The sequence below is a fragment of the Cicer arietinum genome, chromosome 7, assembly GCF_000331145.2.
Source record: "Cicer arietinum cultivar CDC Frontier isolate Library 1 chromosome 7, Cicar.CDCFrontier_v2.0, whole genome shotgun sequence".
Classification (NCBI taxonomy): domain Eukaryota; kingdom Viridiplantae; phylum Streptophyta; class Magnoliopsida; order Fabales; family Fabaceae; genus Cicer; species Cicer arietinum.
In genome coordinates, this window is record NC_021166.2 from 50,057,975 (window position 1) to 50,081,670 (window position 23,696).

At 31.1% G+C, this 23,696-nt stretch overlaps 1 protein-coding gene and 1 long non-coding RNA gene across 3 annotated transcripts; both read left to right on the plus strand.

Moving 5' to 3' along the window:
- The first annotated feature begins 5,597 nt into the window (after positions 1–5,597).
- LOC105852610 (uncharacterized) lies at positions 5,598–18,169 on the plus strand. 2 transcript variants are annotated; one of them, XR_012163934.1, is made up of 4 exons: positions 5,598–6,306; positions 7,633–7,967; positions 17,819–17,957; positions 18,043–18,169. It is a non-coding gene; the product is annotated as an uncharacterized lncRNA (long non-coding RNA). The 2 variants fall into 2 exon arrangements; XR_001144502.3 differs by lacking the exons at positions 17,819–17,957; positions 18,043–18,169 and adding an exon at positions 12,201–12,563 and having other exon boundaries at positions 5,618–6,306.
- A 3,333-nt stretch (positions 18,170–21,502) lies between these two features.
- LOC105852609 (cytochrome P450 93A2-like) lies at positions 21,503–22,100 on the plus strand (the record flags this gene model as incomplete). The annotated part of the gene is made up of 2 exons (XM_012718770.1): positions 21,503–21,694; positions 21,870–22,100. Coding segments are annotated over 2 exons (423 nt in total), but the record flags the coding sequence as incomplete, so codon positions are not given.
- Positions 22,101–23,696: the final 1,596 nt, after the last annotated feature.

The following is a 23,696-nucleotide window of genomic DNA, read 5'->3' on the forward strand; positions in this document are numbered from 1 at the left end:
AATCCTATGAGCAAATATTGTATTCGCGCATAGAAAAGTTAGTTGAAAGCGCGTTTCAATCCAAGCTCATCATTCAATCCCATAACAATAAATCCTTAACTATAAATAATTATAATTTTAATTCACTTAGGAGGGATCTGACCCAAGCTATTTCAGCTAGGGATGAGAACAGGTCAGACCGACCAACAGAGATTTAGACCTAGCCTACGTCAGGCTCATGTCAGGTCAGGCTTTTTTCTTAAACAGATAAGGTTAAGGCTTCTAAAAAAGCCTATTTAGTTAAAAAATAAAAAAATAAAAAAAATAAAAGAGAGAGACACAAGCCTTATAGGCCGTCTTATTTAAATAAATATAAATAATATTTTTTTACTACATTAATTATTATATTAAATTTTAATCTTTTGTTATATATTTAACTTTTAGTAATTTACGCCTATTAACTTCATTTAGTTTATGACATATTTGAATGTATTATCATAAAATATAATGCATATAAAGTTATATTCTTCAAAATGTGATTTAAATATCAAAATAAAACTTAATTTCATTGACATATTAATTTGTTAATCTATTTAAATATATGTTTGACTACTTATTCAAAAATGTTAAAATGAAATAGGCTTTTAAGTAGGCTAACAAGCCATATCATACTTCTATCAAGGTCGGACTCAGGCCTAAAAGTAAGTCTTTGACAGGCCATATGTCAGGCTTAGGCCTTGAATTTTTTGACAAACCAGACTCAAGTCTAGCAAAGCCTAGCTCAGTCCAGCCTATTCTCACCCCTAATCTCAGTTGCAAGATCAGCTAGAGCACGACATTCAGGCTTTGTGCTAGATCTAGACACAACCCTTTGTTTTCTTGAGGACCAATAAATCAACGATTCTCCTAGGAATACACATTGCCATGCCATGAGAACCCTGTTATATCTAAATCAGTAGATGGCTTAATGTGTAAGCAGAAGTTGATTGTTCCTTTGAGATATCTTAGTATCCAATATCCTTTTTATCCATTACCAATGATATGTGCTAGGAGAACTCATGTATTGGTTAAGTTTGTTGACTGCAAAGGCAATATTAGGCCTTGTATTTATCAAATATTGTAGTGCACCTATGGTCTGCCTGTACTTGGTTGGTTCAGCCATTGGTTATCCTACATTTGTGAATTGTCCTCCTATTACCATAGGTGTTGGACAGGTTGATGCTTTCTCCATTTTGAATTTCCTGAGTATATCACATATGTATTTTGATTGCCTCAGATACATTCCATTTGCATCTCTTTAAACTTCAATAAACACAAAGTATTGAAGATGACCAAGATCCTTTAGGGATAACACAATGCTGAGTTACTTGATGAGAGAGTCTATGAACTTGGTGTTGCTTCCTGTCACAATTATGTCATCTACATAAATTAGAATATAGTGTGATTTATGTCTTTATGCATGAAGAGAGAGAAGTCACTTTTGGTGTTCTGAATCCCCTAGTTTACTAGGCATTTTCAAGCTGACAAATCAGGCCTTGGAAGCCTACTTCAGGCCATAAATTGCTTTTGATAGTTTTCATATGTGATCAGGCTTAGTCGAGTTTGAATATCCTTCTTGTTGATGCATAAAGACAGTTTCCTTGAAATAGCCATTAAGAAATGCATTGTTTATATCAATTTGCCTTACCTCCCAATTGAAGTGCACAACAATGGATAAGATGATTCTTACTGTATTCGATTTGACAAGAGGACTAAAGTTTTCCTCATAATCAAGGCCAACTATTTGTTGGAAACCCTTAGCAACCAGTCTTATTATCCCCCTCTCTATTGAGCCATATGTCTTATACTTTGTTTTGAACACCTATTTTGAGTCAATAATGTTTTATTGGCCTTCATATGGCATTAGTGTCCATGTTCTATTGGACATTAGAGCATTAAATTATGTGTCTATTGCTTCTTTCCATTGGGGCCTACTAAGAGCTTGTCTGATGTCATCTGATAGTTTACCATGACATTTTTCAAGCTGACAAACCAGGCCTTGGGAGCCTACTTCAGGCCATAAATTGCTTTTGATAGTTTGCATATGTGATCAGGCTTAGTCGAGTCTGAATATCCTTCTTGTTAATGCATAAAGAAAGTTTCCTTGAAATAGCCATTAAGAAATGCATTGTTTATATCAAGTTGCCTTACCTCCCAATTGAAGTGCACAACAATGGATAAGATAATTCTCATTGTATTGCATTTGACAAGAGGACTAAAGTTTTCCTCATAGTCAAGGCCAACTATTTGTTGGAAGGCCGTAGCAACCAGTCTTTCTTTCCCCCTCTATATTGAGTCATACGCCTTATACTTTGTTTTGAACACCCATTTTGAGTCAATAATGTTTTACTGCCCTTCATATGGCATTAGTGTCCATGTTCTATTGGATATTAGAGCATTGAATTATGTGTCCATTGAGAGCTTGTCTGATGTCATCTAACTCTTTGCCTTTTGTTAATGCTTCTATTAGCCCTATATATGATTGTTTTGGCTTGTAAATCTCATTTTTGCTTTTGGTGTGCATCTGAGGGTGAATTGGTGTTGTTATCCTAACTGCTTGCTCCATCTTCGGGTTCAATTATCTTATTTCTCTGCATTATGTTAGTGGAACCATTGTTGTCTTCTTCTTATCTCATTGTAGTGTTATCATCAGTGTAAATGACTTTATCACTAGAATCTTGTTGATCTTCACTTGATTGGCTGGTGCTTGAGGTGTTTGAGGCTTCTTCTTCATGAATAGTTGAGTTATTTTCTAAATCACCAATGTTGTTGTGTGTGCCACCTACAGAATCAAGAGGAAACAAGGTATATACATTTTGAGTTAGATTTCAATGGATTTCTTGTGTTCAAAAATCCATCGTGAAAATAAAATGTTCCTCATTTAACACTACATGTCTTGACACAAAGATTCTTCCATGTGAGTTGATGCACTTTTAATCTTTGTGTGGGTTGTTATATCCCAAGAATACACACATGGTTGTTCAGAATTAAAGTTTATGATTATTGTAAGGTCTGAGACAAGGATAACATACACAACTAAAAGGTTTGAGGACACTATAGTTTGGTTCCTTCTTGTTGATTAGGGCATAAGGACAAGCATTTTGATTAATGGATGAAGGAAATCTATTATTAAGATCAACAATTGTGGAGAAAGTTTTCCACCAATAACGTAAGGGCAGTTTGGCTTGAGCCAACATGGTAAGGCCTAGTTCAACAATATGTATGTGTTTTCTCTCAACTCTACCATTTTGCTGAGAGGTATAGGGGAATGATATTCTAAATTAAATGTTTGCTTATAATCAAACATTTTGCATAGGTTTAAATTCATCACCACTGTCACATTGTACAATTTTTATCTATTTGTTAAATTGATTCTCTACCATGTTTTTGAATTGGATAAAAGCATATATGATTTTAGACTTTTGTTTCAAAGGATAAATCCATGTGAGTCTACTAATATCATCAATAAAGTAGACATAACTAGAATTTGATATTATTGGTGCAAGGCCCCATACATCAGTGTGAATCAACTCTAGGGGCTCTTGAGCATGAGAACTAGATGACTTAAAGGGTAACCTATTTAGTTTACCAAATTGACAACCCTCACAAACTGAAATGTATCATTAGGTGGTGTCTTCACATTATAATGTTTCAACACTTTATCTAGGACTTTATTGTTAGGGTGTCCAAGCATTCTATAACTTTCTTTGACAGACATGTAGGTACATGAGTCTTTATTGGATTAGGGGCTTGCATATGAAACTTCATACAAACATTCTTTAAGTCTCCCTTTTAGAAGAGTCTTCCCTGTCAGCTTGTCCTCCGCATAGCAACATTTAGCATCAAACTCAACAATGATATATTACTGTCAACGGTTAACTTATATACACTTAGTAAATTCTTGGGACATATAGGATATTATGCAGGTTTACGTTTTTAAGTTGTGTGGCAATGTCTACTGTCATGGAGTTTAACAACCATCCTAACAGTTTCCGATCTTGTGATTGTCATTCTTCAAACTTTGGATTGGTTTGATTGCTTTTGTCTGCAATGGTGATTAGGGGTGGGAATAGGTCAGGTCAGGTTAGGCTTTGAAAGGCCTGAGTCTGGCCTACGATTTATTTTTTAGGCATGCGGCCTATCATATGCTTTTTTTTTTCAGTCTGGCCTGACCTTTTTAAAAGCATGGTCTGGCCTGGAAGCCTATTTAAAAGCCTTATTTACATTAAAATATTTAAATACTCTACTAATATCATGATATTTTACACATACCAATATCAATGTCTATATATCTATATATATTAAACAAAAAATAATTTTTCTAACAAAATAATATTAAAAAAAATCTGAAACAAATATCTCTAAACCCTAAACAATAATTTTTAGTTTCAAATAATAGATTTTTTTTTTGAAACAGATGCACCCATTATTATCTCTTAAACAAATATGGAACGATTGATTGACTAATTAAACGGCTACCGAATATAGAACGACTACTGAATATAGAATAGTTGCCGAATATGGAACGACTACTGAAATATGGAATGATTACTTAGTGATTGTGTAATTGATAGAATTTAAAATAGGAAATAGTATTATTAATATAATAATAATAATAATAATAATAATAATAATAATAATAAATATTAATAATAAAAAATATATAGACTGACCTGTCATGCCTAATACATTTTTTTATAAGCATGAACTTGACCTATTTAAATAAATAGGCTTTAAAAATAGTCTGAGCCTAGCCTTTTTATTAAATAGACTAGGTCAGACCATAAGTAGGTCATACCATAAGTAGGCCAGACCATAGGCCTCTGACGAACGACCTAGCCTATTCCCATTCCTAATGGTGATAAATTGTTCAAGACACTTTTTGGTTCCAAGCATGTGGCAGTCAAGCCTGCAATCTCTGATGATCGATAGGACAAGTGACTTCCACAAGGGATAGTTGTCTCTGTCCAACTTGACAGAAACAATTGATGGGAGGTCATTTTATGTGTTGTCTTTGTAGCAGATGACATGGTTGAATTGGATTGGTGGATTAAGAGCCTTCAAGCTTAAGCGCTCTGATACCAAGTTAGAATTATCAAGAATATTGTTCTATATTCCATTCACAGCTTAAGCGCTCTGATGTCAAGTTAGAATTATCAAGAATATTGTTTTATATTCCATTCACATATTGTCTTAGATATACATAAGAATAGATTAATTTGATTCTCCAATTATGTGGACAATAATTACATGAGTAATGAAAATAAATAAAACCATTTAGTGAAATAAAACCATAAACCATCACAGTAAAAAAGAGTTATAAGATGGTAAATAGTGAAATGATTTCTCTAATTGATGATGGCTAAGTTCAATTTAGAAAAAAAAAAATTAAAGTTTATAAAACACTAACAAAATATTTTTTTTTTTTAATAGCACAAGTGGAGAATGACATTATTGTTTTAATAGTAGACTATTTTTTTGAATAGTAATAGACTTTCTTAGTATAAGTGATTATTGGCAATGATATATTAAGTTATATACTAACTTTGACAACCTTTTATATATCTTCTTTATTATAATTAGACTAAATTTGACAAAACCATGTCAAATAAACAAACACTATTTATAATCAAAATATAAATAAGCTAAAAATGTACTAATGAAGTCTCAGGGTGTATGGTAGATATCTGTACATAGGAGTTAAAAAATAATTTTTCAAACAAATAATGTGTTTGACAACAAAAATATTGTCCAACCAAACATTTCACATATCTTAATGAGATAGGAATTCATATCCATCGTACCAATCATTTTTAGCATTTAATCATTTTCAAGTTTGGACATAGCCACCAACCATCATGACAGAGACACTCTTGTTATTGCTACTGATCCTCTCGCCCATCATCATAGCTTACATATAAATAATAATCTTCTTTTTCCCCACCGCCGCCGCCCCCACAACCACCGTTCTCCACCTTCCACCTAGTCCACCATCCATCCCACTAATAGGCCACCTCCACCTCCTCACTCCATCTCTCTACAAATCCTTCCAATCTCTTTCCACCAAATACTGCCCCTTATGGTCCTTACTGGCGGTTCATGAAGAAGCTTTGTGTGAAGGAATTGCTGAGTGGGCGGCAAGTCGAACGGTCGAAGAGTATAAGAAGAGATGAGATTGAATGTTCGGTGAAAAGGGTGATGGAGAGTGCTGGTGTTGCTACTGCAGTTGATTTGGGTGCTGAGCTTATGAAGCTTGCATGTCACTTGCAGAATGGCTATGACCACCAGGTCCGTACTTGTCATTATCGTAATTAACAACTTCATATGTTATATATTCACAATTCACCTTCACTTATTATTGTTGGATATTTGATTAATAATTATTTATATAATAATTCATTTAGATTATTTTTGAATGGTTCGTTCTTATCCATTAAAGCCTTTTACCATAAATGTTGTTGGGACTTTGGAGAAAGTTAGATAATCGCTGTCTTTTAGTTGTCGAAATATCTCTAGCTCTTTTAAACTACGGAGAGCTATTTTAGGTGTTTATTATGTAATGCATTAAATGAAAAATAATTTTTTTAGACGATTTTTAAAACACTTGTTAAACAAAAAATATAACAAATAGTTTTATATAAAAAAATATTTTTTAAATTTTTGAGACATTGATTGCATAAATTTTAAAATATTATTTTAGTTTTAGATCACTTAATAAGTACACTAAAGACACTTATTAGTATTTTTTAGAAAAAAGAGATAAATTATATTATGCGGTTCTTAAGTTATATGAATATATAGTAATTAAAATTGGTCTTAAGTGAATTAATTTTATAAAATTGTTTTTGGTTAATTTTAATTTCAAATCAGTTAGATTTAAATCTAAAATTCTTTTAATATTTTAAATAAAGTCAAATAAATTTTAAAAGATTTTGATTACAATAATCATAAGAACATAAATATTCAATCAATTTTTAAAAAATTAATCAAACAAGAGTTAATTCAAGTGAAAAATAACTTATAGTTTATGAAATTAAACGTGAAATTTTCTTAATTCGATTTAATAAATTACATAAAAATTATGATGTTCTAGATACGATGGATAACAAACTTTTATAGTAGAATTTAAAAAAAAAATAACTAAAAATATTTTAAAAAATTAAAATTAAAAATAATTCAACATTGTGACTTTTATAAATATAGATGACTAACTTGATAAAAAAAATTAAAAAAATAATATAGTATTTTCATTTAAATTGAATTACAAACATAAATAATTAATTTAAATACATATTTCTTTTGAATATATTATTATTATTATTATTATTATTATTATTATTATTATTATTATTATTATTATTATTATTATTATAATAATTGTCATTTTGTGGAACAATTAAGGTGTTTAAAAAAATAATATAGTATTTTCATTTAAATTGAATTACAAACATAAATAATTAATTTAAATACATATTTCTTTTGAATATATTATTATTATTATTATTATTATTATTATTATTATTATTATTATTATTATTATTATTATTATTATTATTATTATTATTATTATTATTATTATATGACTAATAATTGTCATTTTGTGGAACAATTAAGGTGTTCTGAGAAATGCGAGGATGCTGAGAGGATTAGGAAGTTGGTGAAGGAATCTTTTGAGCTTGCTGCAAAGTTGTGTTTTGGGGATGTGTTGGGGCCTCTCAAGGAATTGAGCTTTTGGATTTATGGGGAAAAGTCTATGGATGTAAGTAAGTAGGAGGTATGATGAATTGTTGGAAAAGGTGTTGAAGGTGCATGAAGACAAAAGATCATCATCATCACATGATATTGGTGATGAGAATGAGAGGGATTTAATGGATATTTTATTGGATATTCACTATGATGCCCGTGCTGAGTTCAAGATCACAAGGACCCATATCAAAGCATTCTTTATGGTAACTTTAACTTTTCATACTTAATCTTTAATTCTACACTTCACTTCTAACATATTTTAACCCCCTTGTCATTTCCCATTTTTTATTTTATGGAGAAAACGCAATCTTTGTTTTAGTATATATTTAAATTAGCAAATTATCTATGCATTTGTAAAGTTTTTCATCGTTACGTGTAAATTGAAAATATCTATTTTATACACATAACTTTAAGTGTATATTGAAATTTTTCATGTTTTTTATACTTTTGAATTAACTAATTGACTTGTAAGAGTTGTATATAACTATAAATTTATCTTTTAACTAATTGATTCATAAAAAATTATTTATAATTATGAGTTCAGTCAAATATAAACTCATCTTTTAACTAATTAACTTGTGTAGGATAATTATCAATTATTTTTGAAAAATGCTAACATGTGACCTTAAGGCACTTGTTAATAAATTAAATATAAAAATTTTGTCTTAAAATTTGTATTTTCAACACTTTAAAAGTTCAAATATTATTTTTTCAATGAAAAAAATTTACTTTTGATATCTTTAACATATGTCATAAAAACACATGTTAACATGATTTTTTTTTTACAAATAATTAAAATAATTTAAATGATGATAGTAGTCCCTTCGTTTCTACTTCAAATAAGTATTTAGTGGTAACTTGTATGCCTACTATTCAATGTATTAAGTGGTAAATTAAAAAGCAACACAAAGTGATAAAATAATTTTCACCAACAATAGGAGTATCCAAAAATATACATCACGAGCTAGTGGTGGAAATTAATATTCAGATCGGCCATAACCAAACTTTCAAGATTTATATAAAAGTAAAAAGTCATCTTGATTTTCTAAATATGTGAGATGTTGTCACTATAGTCTTGAGTGTATCGAAATTAAACACATCATGAAAGCCTTTTTGGTTAGTAATTTTATGGATCAAATTAACTCAAAAAAGAAACATTTGACAACTGAACTAACGGATTAAAAATACATTCGAATACCAAAATGATTAACAAAATACACATTTAACTATAATTTTGTGTAAAAGTTATTTAAAAGTTAACTTATCATAGCACCATATAACAATTGACTATATATCACTAAAAGGAACCTATAAAATTTAGGGGGTTGTGGCTAGGGGTGGGAATAGGCCAGGTCAGGCTTTGCAAGGCATGAGTCTGGCCTATGATTAACTTTTTTAGGCCTAAGTCTGGCCTACGTATCATGGCTTTTTTTTTGTCTGGCCTGACCTTTTTAAATGTCTGGTCTAGTCTGGCCTGGAAGCCTATTTAAAAGCCTTATTCAAATTAAAATATTTAAATGTTCTCTACATACCAATTTCAATGTACATATCTATATATATTAAACAAAAAATAATTTTTCTAACAAAATAATTTTAAAAAAAATATGAAACAAACATCCTTTAAACCCTAAAACATAATTCTTGGTTTCAAAGAATAGATTTTTTTTTTTTTGAAACAAATGTACCAATTATTACCTCTCAAACAAATATGGAAGGACTACTGAGTTATTGACTAATTGAATGGCTACTGAATATGGAACGACTATCAAATATGGAATGACTACCGAATATAGAATGACTTGAGTGATTGTCTAATTGATATAATTTAAAATAGGAAATAATATTATTAATATAATAATAAAAAATAACATTAATAAATAGTTAAATATATATAGGTTGGCCTGTTAGGCCTAATAGGCTTCTTTATAAGTCTGAGTCTGACATATTTAAATAAATATGCTTTAAAAATAGCCTGAGCCTAATCTTTTTATTAAATAGGCTAGGTTAGGCCAGACCATAAGTAGGTCAGACCATAGGCATCTGTCGGACGACCTGGCCTATTCTCATCCCTAGTTGTGGCATTTGTCGGTCCCTCTTCTTTATGCCGTTGGCGTGAGCATTATTCAATATTTTCTCTTATGTGTTATAAAATTAAATTAAGGTAAGAAGGTATTTGTGTTAGGCATTATGTTTTATAGATATATTTTTTTGATAAACAAATATTAGTAATTAGTAAGATTATGTTTTATATCTATTTATATAATAGATAGAAAGTATTATAGATTATATATAATAGATACTAGAAATTTAAGAAAGAGGAGATAATTGAAAAAATAATAGAAAATAAAAAATATGAAGAAAAAAAACAGAGATAAGAGAAATGGAAGCGATAAAAATAAATAAATAAAAAGTATGAAAATGTAAGAGAGAAAATAATAGAAAGTGAAAAGTTTATTTTTGGTGGTAAAATTATATTTTTAATTATTGAAAAACTTATTTGTTATAAAATTAGATTAGAGAAAGAAGTTATTTAGGTCAGACGAAAGCGAGCAATTCATTTTTGAGAATAAAATGAATAATATTAATCATTGATAAACAAATTAAATATTAATATTATATATACATGCATGATCATTTATGAGTAGTTATAATATTAATCATTAATTTACTCGTTTTACTAACTTTTCACTTTATATGAGATAAATTTGTGCTAGGCATAAAGTGTATTTGAGAGATAAAGTATAATGAAAATTGTAAAAACGAAAAGTGAGAGAGAGTATGTATGTGAGAATTATTTAAAGTTTAAATTTCAAATTTAAAAAATATAATATAATAGAGGAAAGATAAAATTAAAATGACAAATTTATCATTAATATTAGTGATGTGCTAAAATTATAGATATCAGTATTTTGGATTTTTTTTTGTTAGACACTTGTTATTATAGATTATAATAGATAATAGAAGTGATTAATATTTAAAAGTACACATTAACATTAGAGATTGATGTAAAAATATAAATGTAAAATATTTGATGTGTTAGCTCAATGATAAGAGTTTAAATTTTCTCAAGGATAATAGTAAAATGGTTATTATAGTCCCTTTGATTAATACAATTTTTTGTCCTCATTTTTCTGAAAAATAAATATAAATTTAGAAAATTGTTTAGAATATTAGTAGAGAGATTTAAAAAAAATGAGAAAGAAAAAGTAGAGATTCCTAAAAAAGAAAGAAAAGGTTGAAAGTGAAATAATTAGAAATTGTAAAAGTGAAAAGTGAGAGAGAGTATAAGTGAAAATTATTTGAAATTTGAATTTCAAATTTAAAAGATATAATGAAATAGAGGAAGATAAAACTAAAATGATTAATTTCCCCCTTAATATTAATTATGTGATAAATGGCACTAGTTTTTGCTTACTGATAATATTAATTGAAGAGAAACTTAATCAACTAAGAACATATAACTATTGTAAGGTCCACCCAAGTGAAGTTTCTAAAGAAACACTACGCCAGAAATGACATTTAACAGCGCCCATTTTACAGCGCTTTCTAAACACAAGCGCTGTTGTAATTATATTTTAAAAATAACGGAACCTATTACAGCGCTTTTTATGTAAAGCGCTGTAAAACAAGCGCTGTAGTAGGTCATATAACGTTTGCGCATCACGTTATAAGGATTTTACAGCGCTTGTCAAAAAAGCGCTGTAAACGGAAGCGCTTTCGCGAATCAGTTACAGCGCTTTTTTCACAAGCGCTGTAAAACACATGCGCTTTCATTGAAATTAACTACCTATTATAGCGCTTTTTTCACAAGCGCTGTAAAACACATGCGCTTTCATTGAATTTAACTACTTATTACAGCGCTTTTTTCACAAGCGCTGTAAAACACATGCGCTTTCATTGAATTTAACTACCTATTATAGCGCTTTTTTCACAAGCGCTGTAAAACACATGCGCTTTCATTGAATTTAACTACCTATTACAGCGCTTTTTTCACAAGCGCTGTAAAACACATGCGCTTTCATTGAATTTAACTACCTATTACAGCGCTTTTTTCACAAGCGCTGTAAAACACATGCGCTTTCATTGAATTTAACTACCTATTACAGCGCTTTTTTCACAAGCGCTGTAAAACACATCCGCTTTCATTGAATTTAACTACTTATTACAGCGCTTTTTTCACAAGCGCTGTAAAATACATCTTTCAAATAATTATATACGTTGCGAACCCTAATATCCTCTACGTACTGTGCGGCCATCTACGTTGTCTAAGGTATTTTTTACACATGATCTGTTATGTTTTGAAATTGTCAAAAATTGTCAAAAACTCATACCACATGATCTGTTCTGTTTTGAAATTGTTAGTTGATATTGGTTTCTTTTTGAAACTTGTTGATATGTTTTGAAAGCTTATTATTTTTGTTACTGCATTTATATAGGTGGTATAATATGGATAGGAAATGGATTTCAGCCAATCGATTGTCAAAAGAGTATGAAATTGGAGTGAAGGAGTTTGTTGAGTTTGCAGTGAAGAATGCAAAAGATCCAAATAGAGTAGTTTGTCCTTGTTTAAAATGTTGTTTTGGAAAACGTGTTAGAGAAGATGAATTAGAAGGACATCTAGTATGTAATGGAATTGATCAAAGCTACACATGTTGGATAAGACATGGTGAGAAAAAAAAAGGAAACATTAATTTTGAGAATAGTTCGACATATGCTTCAACTGACTTCGATACAGATACATATGAGCCGGACCGAGTTGATGAGATTGCAAAAGCAGTTGAAGAAGATCTTCGAGATTGTCCTAAAATGTTTGAAAGTTTGTTGAGTGATGCAGAGAAAGAATTATATAATGGTTGTACTAAATTCACAAGACTGTCAGCGATATTAAAGTTGTACAACTTAAAAGCGAGTAATGGATGGTCTGATAAAAGCTTTACGGAATTATTAACACTCATAAAAGATATGTTGCCAGATGATAATGAACTTCCCAGTCGAACCTACGAGGCTAAACGGATTTTGTGTTCTATTGGAATGAGTTACGAAAGGATTCATGCGTGTCCTAACGATTGCATTTTATTTCGAAACGAATATGAACTACTTAAGGCGTGTCCGAAATGCAATGTCTCTCGATATAAGAAGAAAGAATCTACTCCAGCAAAAGTCGTGTGGTATTTTCCTATAATACCAAGATTTAGGCGCATGTATCGCAGTGAAGAAGATTCAAAACACTTGACATGGCATGCAGATGAAAGAATTAGAGATGGAATGTTTCGACACCCTGCAGATTCCCCACAATGGGCAAAAATTGATCACGAGTATCCTGAATTCGGGATAGAGTCAAGAAATCTAAGACTTGCACTTTCTACTGATGGAATGAATCCACATGGTCTTCAAAGCATCTCACATAGCACGTGGCCTGTGATTTTGGTAATATATAACCTACCTCCATGGTTATGTATGAAGCGTAAGTTTATGATGTTGTCTCTGTTAATTTCTGGACCCAAACAACCGGGGAATGATATCGACGTATACTTGACTCCTCTAATCGAAAATTTAAAAAGTATGTGGGAGACAGGTGTGGAAGTTTATGATGGGTATAAGAAAGAATGTTTCAATTTAAGGGTTATGTTGTTCGGCATAATTAATGATTTTCCAGCATATGGTAATTTATCAGGATATAGCATTAAAGGTCAGTGTGCATGTCCTATATGTGAAGAGAGTACAAATTGGATGCGGTTGAAACATTGTAAGAAGAATGTGTTTCTTGGACATCGTAGATTTTTACCTTATAGTCATCAGTATCGTGGGTGGAGAAATGCATTCAATGGAAAATCAGAGGAAGGTAAAGCTCCTTTAGCACCGACTGGATATCAAATACTTGAAAAAGTACAAGGTTTGACCAATAAATTTGGCAAACCTTTTGCGGGAGAGCTGGTGAAAACTGGGTGGAAGAAAAAGTCAATTTTCTTTGAATTGCCATATTGGAAGTCATTGTATGTAAGACATTTCCTCGATGTGATGCATATTGAAAAAAATGTATTTGAAAGTGTTATTGGTACGTTACTCAATGTTCCAGGAAAGTCTAAAGATGGCGTCAATGCAAGATTGGACTTGGTCGATATGGGAATAAGAAATGAACTGGCTCCAGTAAAGAAAGGAAATCGCACATATCTACCTCCAGCCGCTCATACTCTATCTAGAAAGGAAAAAATTGTTTTATGTAAATTTCTACACGAAGTTAAAGTTCCAGAAGGATACTCTTCGAACATTAAAAATTTGGTTTGTATGAAAGACCTCAAGTTAAAAGGTTTGAAGACCCATGATTGTCATATTATAATGGAGCATTTGCTACCAATAGGTATACGTTCCATTTTACCTGAAAAAGTTCGACTAGCCTTAACTAGATTATGTTTCTTCTTCAGGGAAATTTGTAGTAAAGTGATCGACCCTCAGAAATTACCGACATTGCAGAGGGAAATTGTTGTTACTTTGTGTGAGCTTGAAATGTATTTCCCACCATCGTTTTTTGATATAATGGTTCACCTTACTGTTCATCTGGTTAAGGAGACACAACTTTGTGGGCCAGCTTATATGAGATGGATGTATCCGATAGAACGATATATGAAAATATTAAAAGGGTACGTAAAAAGTAGAAGTCGACCAGAAGGTTGTATTGCTGAACGATACATTGTTGAAGAGGCTGCTGAATTTTGTACTGAATATCTGTCCAATGTTGAATCCATAGGGCTTCCCATGTCTCGTCATTCGGGAAGACTATCAGGAGAAGGGATAACTGGAAGGAGACTACTGACTATATCAAGGACAGAATGGGAGCAGGCACAATTGTATGTTCTGCACAATGATGATGAGGTTCAACCGTATGTTACAATACACATTGATCAGTTATCTCGTTTGAACATGAATAGGAATCAAAATTGGATAACTCGAGAGCACAATCGAAGTTTTGTAACATGGTTAAAAAATCACATAATGTCAAAATTTGATATAGACCCCGGATCAATTTCAAATAGATTGAGGTGGCTAGCAAATGGTCCGAGCTTACATGTCTTTTCTTACACTGGTTATGTTATTAACGGCTACACATTTTATACCAAAGAACAAGATGATCAGACCACTATGCAAAATAGTGGAGTCACTCTCGTAGCTGAAGCGATGCATGTCTCAAGTGCAAAAGACAAAAACCCAATATATGCAAATCTATCATATTTTGGGGTTATCGAGCGCATATGGGAGTTAGACTACACAATGTTTCGTGTTCCCATATTTGGTTGCAAGTGGGTCGATAATAATAATGGCGTTCGGATTGATGAGTCAGGATTCTTGCTTGTCGATTTTAATAGGGTGGGATACAAAGACGAGCCTTTTATTTTAGCGTCGCAAGCTCAACAAGTGTTTTATGTCACTGATCCTTCTAATGATAAATGGTCTGTTGTCCTATCGACCAATAAAATAAGTGATGATAACAATAATGATGAAGATGTTGGTAATGATCTTTTATTTGCAACATCACAACAACCACATGAAATTGATTCAACTGATGATGGTTTATATCTTAGAGATGATCATGATGAGGGAATTTGGATTAATCCATCGTTTCGTATTGTAAATGGACAAACAAATGTGAATGTCACCAGGAAAAGAAGAAGGGCATCTTAATGTATATATATGTTTAATTGTTTTATATAAGCTATGCATGTAATCTGAACTGTGTTATTGTAAATATGCATGTAATCTGAATTGAGTGTTTTATACTAAGTTCTGATTAATTTATTTTCTGATTAATTTATTTTCTGCTTATATTTAGCTTGATTTGAGTGTTTTATACCAAGTTCATGTAACAATGAGTGTTTTATATTTAGCTTGATTTACATGAACTGAACTGAATATAAATTAGTAATTTACATGAACTGAACTGAACTGAATAGAGAGATTCTCTTTTGCTCAGTGCATATATATATATAGATTCTTCAGAATACTCATTTCTAATAATTCATCATCTCCTAAAGTATTGTGATAAAGACAATGATAACAATATTTTTAATCCAATAAACAATGATAAAAATGTTTTTAATGTCATCCCAACCCAAATAAACCAAACACAAAAATAAAATAAAGAGACATTTTACAGCGCTTATCTTAAAAAGCGCTGTAAAAGATCCTTTTAAAAATAAAATAATGAGTGTTTTATACCTTTTACAGCGCTTTTCACACAAAGCGCTGTAAACGACTCTTTTGAAAGTGAGTAAAAAAGACATTTTACAGCGCTTATTTGACAAAGCGCTGTAAAAAAGCTTTAAAAATAATATTCATCAGACACCTAATTTCTTCAAACACCTTGTACGCATCATGGGAATCCAAAAAACATCAGACACAAACCCATTTCTTCAAACACCTTGTACGCATCATGGGAATCCAAAAAACATCAGACACAAACCCATTTCTTCAAACACCTTGTACGCATCATGGGAATCCCCAAAAACACCAGACACAAACCCATTTTTCGCAACATGGCAATGATCCTGAATACCAATTAAGTTTCGATTTAAGAAGGAAAGAGAATGTAAAGAGATAAAAAGGGTGTTGAGGTGGAGATTGAATTGTGAAAGAGTAAGCTTTGATGTTTGTGAAGAAGATGCATAAAAGGAGAAGAGTTTGGTGAAGAGGAAGGGATTTTTGTGGTGACCAGTTACTACTATGTGGGTTTTGCATGCATGTTGAGCTTGTTTAAAAAATAACATAACATAACAAAACACAAAAACAATAAGGCCTTTTACAGCGCTTATTTGGAAAAAGCGCTGTAAAAGAGCCTTTTAAAATTAACATAAAGAGACATTTTAGAGCGCTTATGTGGAAAAGCGCTGTAAAAGGCTTTAAAAAACATTCATATAACATAATAACACACGGAGGTCTTTTACAGCGCTTATTTGGGAAAAGCGCTGTAAAAGAGCCTCTTAAAATTAACATAAAGAGACATTTTAGAGCGCTTATGTGTAAAAGCGCTGTAAAAGGCATTCAAATAACATAATAACACACGGAGGTCTTTTACAGCGCTTATTTGAAAAAAGCGCTGTAAAAGAGCCTTTTAAAAATTTAACTAAAGAAGCCTTTTAGAGCGCTTATGTGTGAAAGCGCTGTAAAAGGCATTCATATAACATAATAACACACGGAGGTCTTTTACAGCGCTTATTTGAAAAAAGCGCTGTAAAAGAGCCTTTTAAAAATTTAACTAAAGAAGCCTTTTAGAGCGCTTATGTGTGAAAGCGCTGTAAAAGGCATTCATATAACATAATAACACACGGAGGTCTTTTACAGCGCTTATTTGAAAAAAGCGCTGTAAAAGGCATTCAAATAACATAATAACACACGGAGGTCTTTTACAGCGCTTATTTGAAAAAAGCGCTGTAAAAGGCATTCAAATAACATAATAACACACGGAGGTCTTTTACAGCGCTTATTTGAAAAAAGCGCTGTAAAAGAGCCTTTTAAAAATTTAACTAAAGAAGCCTTTTAGAGCGCTTTACAAAATAAGCGCTGTAAAAGGCTTATAAAAAGCGCTGTAAAAGTGTTACGTATATATAACAGTTACCTCTTCAGTTTCCTCTTCATTACGTAACCTTCATCTCAACCTTCATTTCTTCTCTTCTTTTGCAAACCCTATCATCCCGTCCTTTACGAACCTTATTTCCACGATCATCTCCTTCATTTCGAACCTTATTTCCATCCAAGATCATCTCTCCCATTTCACACAATATATTTTCATTGAAATACGTAACCCTCATTACGTATTTCTTCAAACCGTATTTCTGTGAACCATATTTCTGTGAACTTTCTGCAAACCCTCTTTTCTTTGCATTTCGTCTTTCTTCGAACCATCATTATTCAGGTATTGATGTTATTAAATTTTTGTAATCATTAGAATGCATGTTGAGCTTTTTTAAGATATACTGATACATGTTGAGTTTGTTTATAATAATGCATGATCCATGTTGAGCTTGTTGATGTTATACTAAAGTGCATGTTGAACTTGTTGTAGTTAAATGGATACAAACAAAGATTTAGAAGTTCAAAATGAAGAAGTTGGCACCTCTAAGACTTACGAAAAAGAAGTCAAACGTGGTGCAACTATCATGCAAAGGGTGATTAAAGCACGGAGCAGTGGCATTAAATTTGAGGTATACTATATATACTCTGTTTGCTGTGTGTTTTTTTATCTTTTTTTAGGGTTTAGGGCATGTACTTACTATATGAGTTTATTAGGTTGGCTGGAACGAGAGTGGTCAGCCAGTTGACCCCAACAGCTCCATGTTTGTAAGCTACATTGGGGCTGTTGTTCGTCAAAATGTCCCAATAACAATAGACAACTGGAGAGATAAGGCGTTGAAGGATGCCAAAGATATCATCTGGAATGACATTCAAGTAAATATTTTGATCTACTCTTTTGTCATTTATAATTTTTTTTCTGTAAAATACATTACTTATAATTGTTTTCATTGCAGACCACTTTTGTTCTTGATGAGGAACGAAAGTCATATGTTTTGAGAGTTGCTGGGAAAATCCATCGTGGATTTAGATCCCATCTCTCAAATTTCTATCTAAAAGATAGAGAAGGAAACACAAATGCTGAACCTCCAAAGATATATCAACATTATATATCAAAGGATGAATGGAGTGCATTTGTTTCCAAACGTTCTGACCCGGCGTTTGTCGTAAGTGATTAATTTATTAGCATTTGTGTTTTATTATTCATATTCGTAGCGTATTTTAAATTTTTACACAATTGCTATTTTTTTTTTATATAGAATATTAGTAAGGCAAATCGCGAACGGGCAAGCAACCCAAAACACCCATACAAGAAATCACGTATGGGATATGCACGCCTTGAACAAAAAATTGTAAGTAATTAAACATCACTTGTAATTTGTATTATAAACTATAGTGTGTAACTAATTTGTATTATTTTGTTTATGATTTTAACGAATAGAGAAAAGACACCCAAGCCGATCAACCCTTGGGTCGTCATATCTTATGGAAGGAAGCGCGTGTTAACAAAGAAGGAGTGGTTGATAATGAAAATGTCAAGAAAGTTGTAGAACTTTGTGTAAGTATATTATCACTTTAATATTTTTTAATATTGTATTTTAAAAATGCTATTGAACTTATCTTTTTAATGTTACATGTATTTTAGGAAACTATTGAACAAAGTTCTGAAACTCAAGAGGGCAACAAGGATACGTGCAGGGACATTCTTGGGAAAGTGTTTAATGTCCCTGAGTATTCCGGTCGAGTGAGGGGGAAAGGATTTGGCGTAACTCCCAAAAGCTTTTTTCCTCAAGAGAAGCGCCAAAAACCTTCCAACGAGGAAGTATTAGAGAAGCTCAGAATCTTATCGGAGCAAGTTTTTTTAAAAAGCGTTGTCTTTTATCTTTGTGCCCAAAATTATTTTTGATCCAAAATCACTTCACAATCAGTGCACACAACAACAAAACATATTCAAATACCATAAGCAGTTCACACAATCAGTAGAACATAAATCAGAACTCTGTAACTTTTTTAACATATATGTAACTCTGTAATTTACAACCTAAGTAACTACATTCAGATACATATATACAACCTAATTTACAACCTAATTACCTACATTCAGATACGTATATATATATAACCTAATTTACAACCTAAACTACATTCAGATCCATATGCATGTTCATATATTGTGTCCTATGATCATTTACATATAATAACTAACAGAATATACATTATATGCACTAGCTACCATATAATATTCAGATCCCTTGCCCAGCAGCAAGCTATTTCCCAGAAAATCAAATAATTTTCATGTCAAGCACGTACTGACACCATTCTTCCTTTAATTCCATCAGATCTTCCTCAGAATATGATGGACTGGAATTGGCAAAGTACTGCAATATAAAAATTGAACATATTATATTAAGTTAGTATCAAATATATAGATAATTTATATATGAAAATCATATAATGCAAATACCGTACCGTTTCTGGGATAATAGTTTTATTCTTCTCAACAATCTCCTTCATGAATCTCAATATGTAGTACCCACAGTCGATGTTATTTGTTTGACGAGGGCACTTTATTGAGATCCATGTAATGTTATTAGACTTCTGCTTCGACACTTTAGCACCTCTTTGAGCTCGATAAACTTTTAAGGCACTATCGAATGAATAAATGTGATTATTAGAGCATGAATATTTATATATATATATATATATAAATATTCATGCTCTAATAATCACATTTATTCATTCGATAGTGCCTTAAAAGTTTATCGAGCTCAAAGAGGTGCTAAAGTGTCGAAGCAGAAGTCTAATAACATTACATGGATCTCAATAAAGTGCCCTCGTCAAACAAATAACATCGACTGTGGGTACTACATATTGAGATTCATGAAGGAGATTGTTGAGAAGAATAAAACTATTATCCCAGAAACGGTACGGTATTTGCATTATATGATTTTCATATATAAATTATCTATATATTTGATACTAACTTAATATAATATGTTCAATTTTTATATTGCAGTACTTTGCCAATTCCAGTCCATCATATTCTGAGGAAGATCTGATGGAATTAAAGGAAGAATGGTGTCAGTACGTGCTTGACATGAAAATTATTTGATTTTCTGGGAAATAGCTTGTGCTGGGCAAGGGATCTGAATATTATATGGTAGCTAGTGCATATAATGTATATTCTGTTAGTTATTATATGTAAATGATCATAGGACACAATATATGCATATAATGGATCTGTTAGTTATTATATAATGGATCTGAATGTAGGTAATTAGGTTGTAAATTAGGTTGTATATATGTATCTGAATGTAGTTACTTAGGTTGTAAATTACAGAGTTACATATATGTTAAAAAAGTTACAGAGTTCTGATTTATGTTCTATTGATTGTGTGAACTGATTGTCTATAATATGTTCTGTTCTACTGATTGTCTGTAATATGTTCTGTTCTACTGATTGTGAAGTGATTTTGGATCAAAAATAATTTTGGGTACAAAGATAAAAGACAGCGCTTTTTAAAAAAAGTGCCATAAAAAGCTAAAAAGCATTTTTCATTTCAAATAATTAATTTACAGCGTTTAAAAAAAAAAAAAAAATAACACATTTTACAGCGCTTTTTCGAGAAAGCGCTGTAAAATGCAGACCCATAATATGAAATTATGGGTGGACATATTACAGCGCTTTTTCGAGAAAGCGCTGTAATATGCACACCCATAACTCATATGACGGGGTGCATATTACAGCGCTTTTTGTGAAGAAGCGCTGTAAAATGTGCATAACAAGCGCGCGTTGTATTTACATGTTTTATAGCGCTTTTATAAAAGCGCTGTTGTATCATTTACAGCGCTCGTTTCCACAGCGCTTATTTTTTTGAAAAAGCGCTGTAAATGGCTTAAAAAAAGCGCTGTAAAAGCCGTTTTTTCGCGTAGTGAAACCAGAACGATCGTTGAAAAATCGCATGCAAAAATATAGTTAATTTAATTAAGTAGATGGTTAATTTCAATCAAATTAAAAATTGTGGTTAATCAATAATTAAATTAATCACATTTTTTGCCGTAATTTAAATTAATCATCTACTCAGTTGAATTAATCACACTTTTGATTAATCAAAGTGTTTTGCGAGTATAAAAAAAGTGGATGTCTAGTCCTCATTATAGTTTGTCAAACTGATATTTATTGCCGGACCTCTCTATGCAATGGGCAATGGCTGAGCTCTTTAATCATCCAGAAGCATTCCACAGAGTAAGAAAGGAGATAGAATCAGTCACAAAAAATGTTAGACTAGTTGAAGAATCAGATATTTCAAAGATGCCATATTTACAAGCAGTTGTGAAAGAAACACTTAGACTTTATCCAGCAGGACCAGTAATAAAGAGAATGCAACCAACACTGCAAAATAAATGGCTTTGATATACAACCAAAAACAGCAGTAGCAATCAATTTATATGCTATTACGAGGGATTCAGAAGTTTGGGAAAATCCAAAATAATTTCATCCTGAGAGATTTTTTGTCTCATTGAACGATGCGAAAATAATGGAGTTCGATTTTGTTTCGTTCGGAGGAGGATGGAGAGGGTGTCCAGGGACAACACTAGCATTTAACTTGATGAACACTGCACTTGCTGCTATGATTCAGTGTTTTGATTGGAAAATTGGTGAAGATGGAAAAGGTGTAAAGGTTGATATGAAATCTGGTTCTGGCATGTCTTTAAGCATGGTTCACCCACTTATTTGTATTCCTATACTATATTTTAACCCTTATGATGAATAGTTCAATAGAATCTGTTCAAAACCCAACATTATAAAAATTATATCATGCAGCAATAGTATAGTTTGGTAAAAATAACCAACATTGTCGAATCATTTTCAATAATGCGAAAATACTTTATATAGTTGCTGTTAGTCCAGAGGTTGCTTACTAGGGTACGACTGAATATTTCGTCTTCGCAGGCTTCAGTTTCATCAACAATGAGGCCTTTTTGTTCTTCTTCATCTGGAAGATTGATATGGTTCCATTGGTCTATCTTCCTTTGGAAACTGGGATTAGAACCAGGTGAACTTTGGCAGAGCTTGGGTTTGAGGGATATTTTTAGTCTTTGGAACTTATGGCATGTGTTTTGAGCAAAATCAGAGTAACACAGCTCTGTTTTGTTTTTGTATATTAAATTTATCAAATGTTGTATCTATTTCTTCAAACATGAGAGGAAAAATGATAAAGGAAAAGGAGATAATCCAAATCCGGTTTTCTAGGTTTGGGTTTTAGTAAAAGTTTTATTAACAATGTTTTTTCTTTTTTTTTAAAAAAACATCAAATATTACTCTCGTAATAATTAAAATAGAAGAAGAAAATAAGTCATTTTACTATATTACTATTTTTATTATCCGTGGATTTTTTACTTTGTCAATGTAAAATATAATAATAATTTAAAAGACACTAAAAGTTGGTAGGAGTAGAAGGTATTTTTCGATAACAATGAGTCATGTACTTTACACCAGAAATACATGAGCTATATTATAAGGAGAACTCAATGATGAGGTGTACCCGAAGTCCTTAGATGTTGTGAGATCTGCGACGGGATTTGAGAAGGTGTGTTCAATGGTGATGTGCACAAATAATGAAATTTTGCTCTTTGTTATATAAGGTGTATCATATAATCGAAATCAAATTTTTTTCAATAAATCAATCAATATTAATATAATATATTAAAATAAATTTTCTAAATTACCATGTGCCACTTTTAGAATTCATTTATTTTATTTCTCATTCGACTTATTCTTTATCTATATCTCTATAATTAAAAAGCTAACAATAAAAAATATGTTCCGATTATAAATTTGATTTGTCAATTACTTTTTTAATTCATTGTATATAAATATATTACAGTATTTTAATTATATTTTAATTATATTTTAATTATATTTTAATAATTAATAATTAAAATGTAGCAATCATAAATTACCATAAAATATATAAAAATATAATCATTACATATTAAAAATCAATAACAAACTTATTCACAAACAATCCAATGAAATTTAAATTAAACTAAATAAAAAATATTGAAAAAAGTCATTTAAATTGGCAAGCCTTTGAAAAGATAACAGCGAATGATTTTTTTTAAATAAACATTAAATTATACATTAAATATTTTTAAATTAATTTATAATTATATTCATTTTTATCTTATTACCACCACTTAGGGTACATATTTTATTCCTCTAATACAGATAATAATATTTATCTATATAATTTGTTCATGAAAACAAAGACACTCATCTAAAAAATATTAGACTTATAGATTGGATGATTGATAAATTAGAGTAGATTATCATTTAACAACAAAATAATCAAAATCAAGTAGTTACG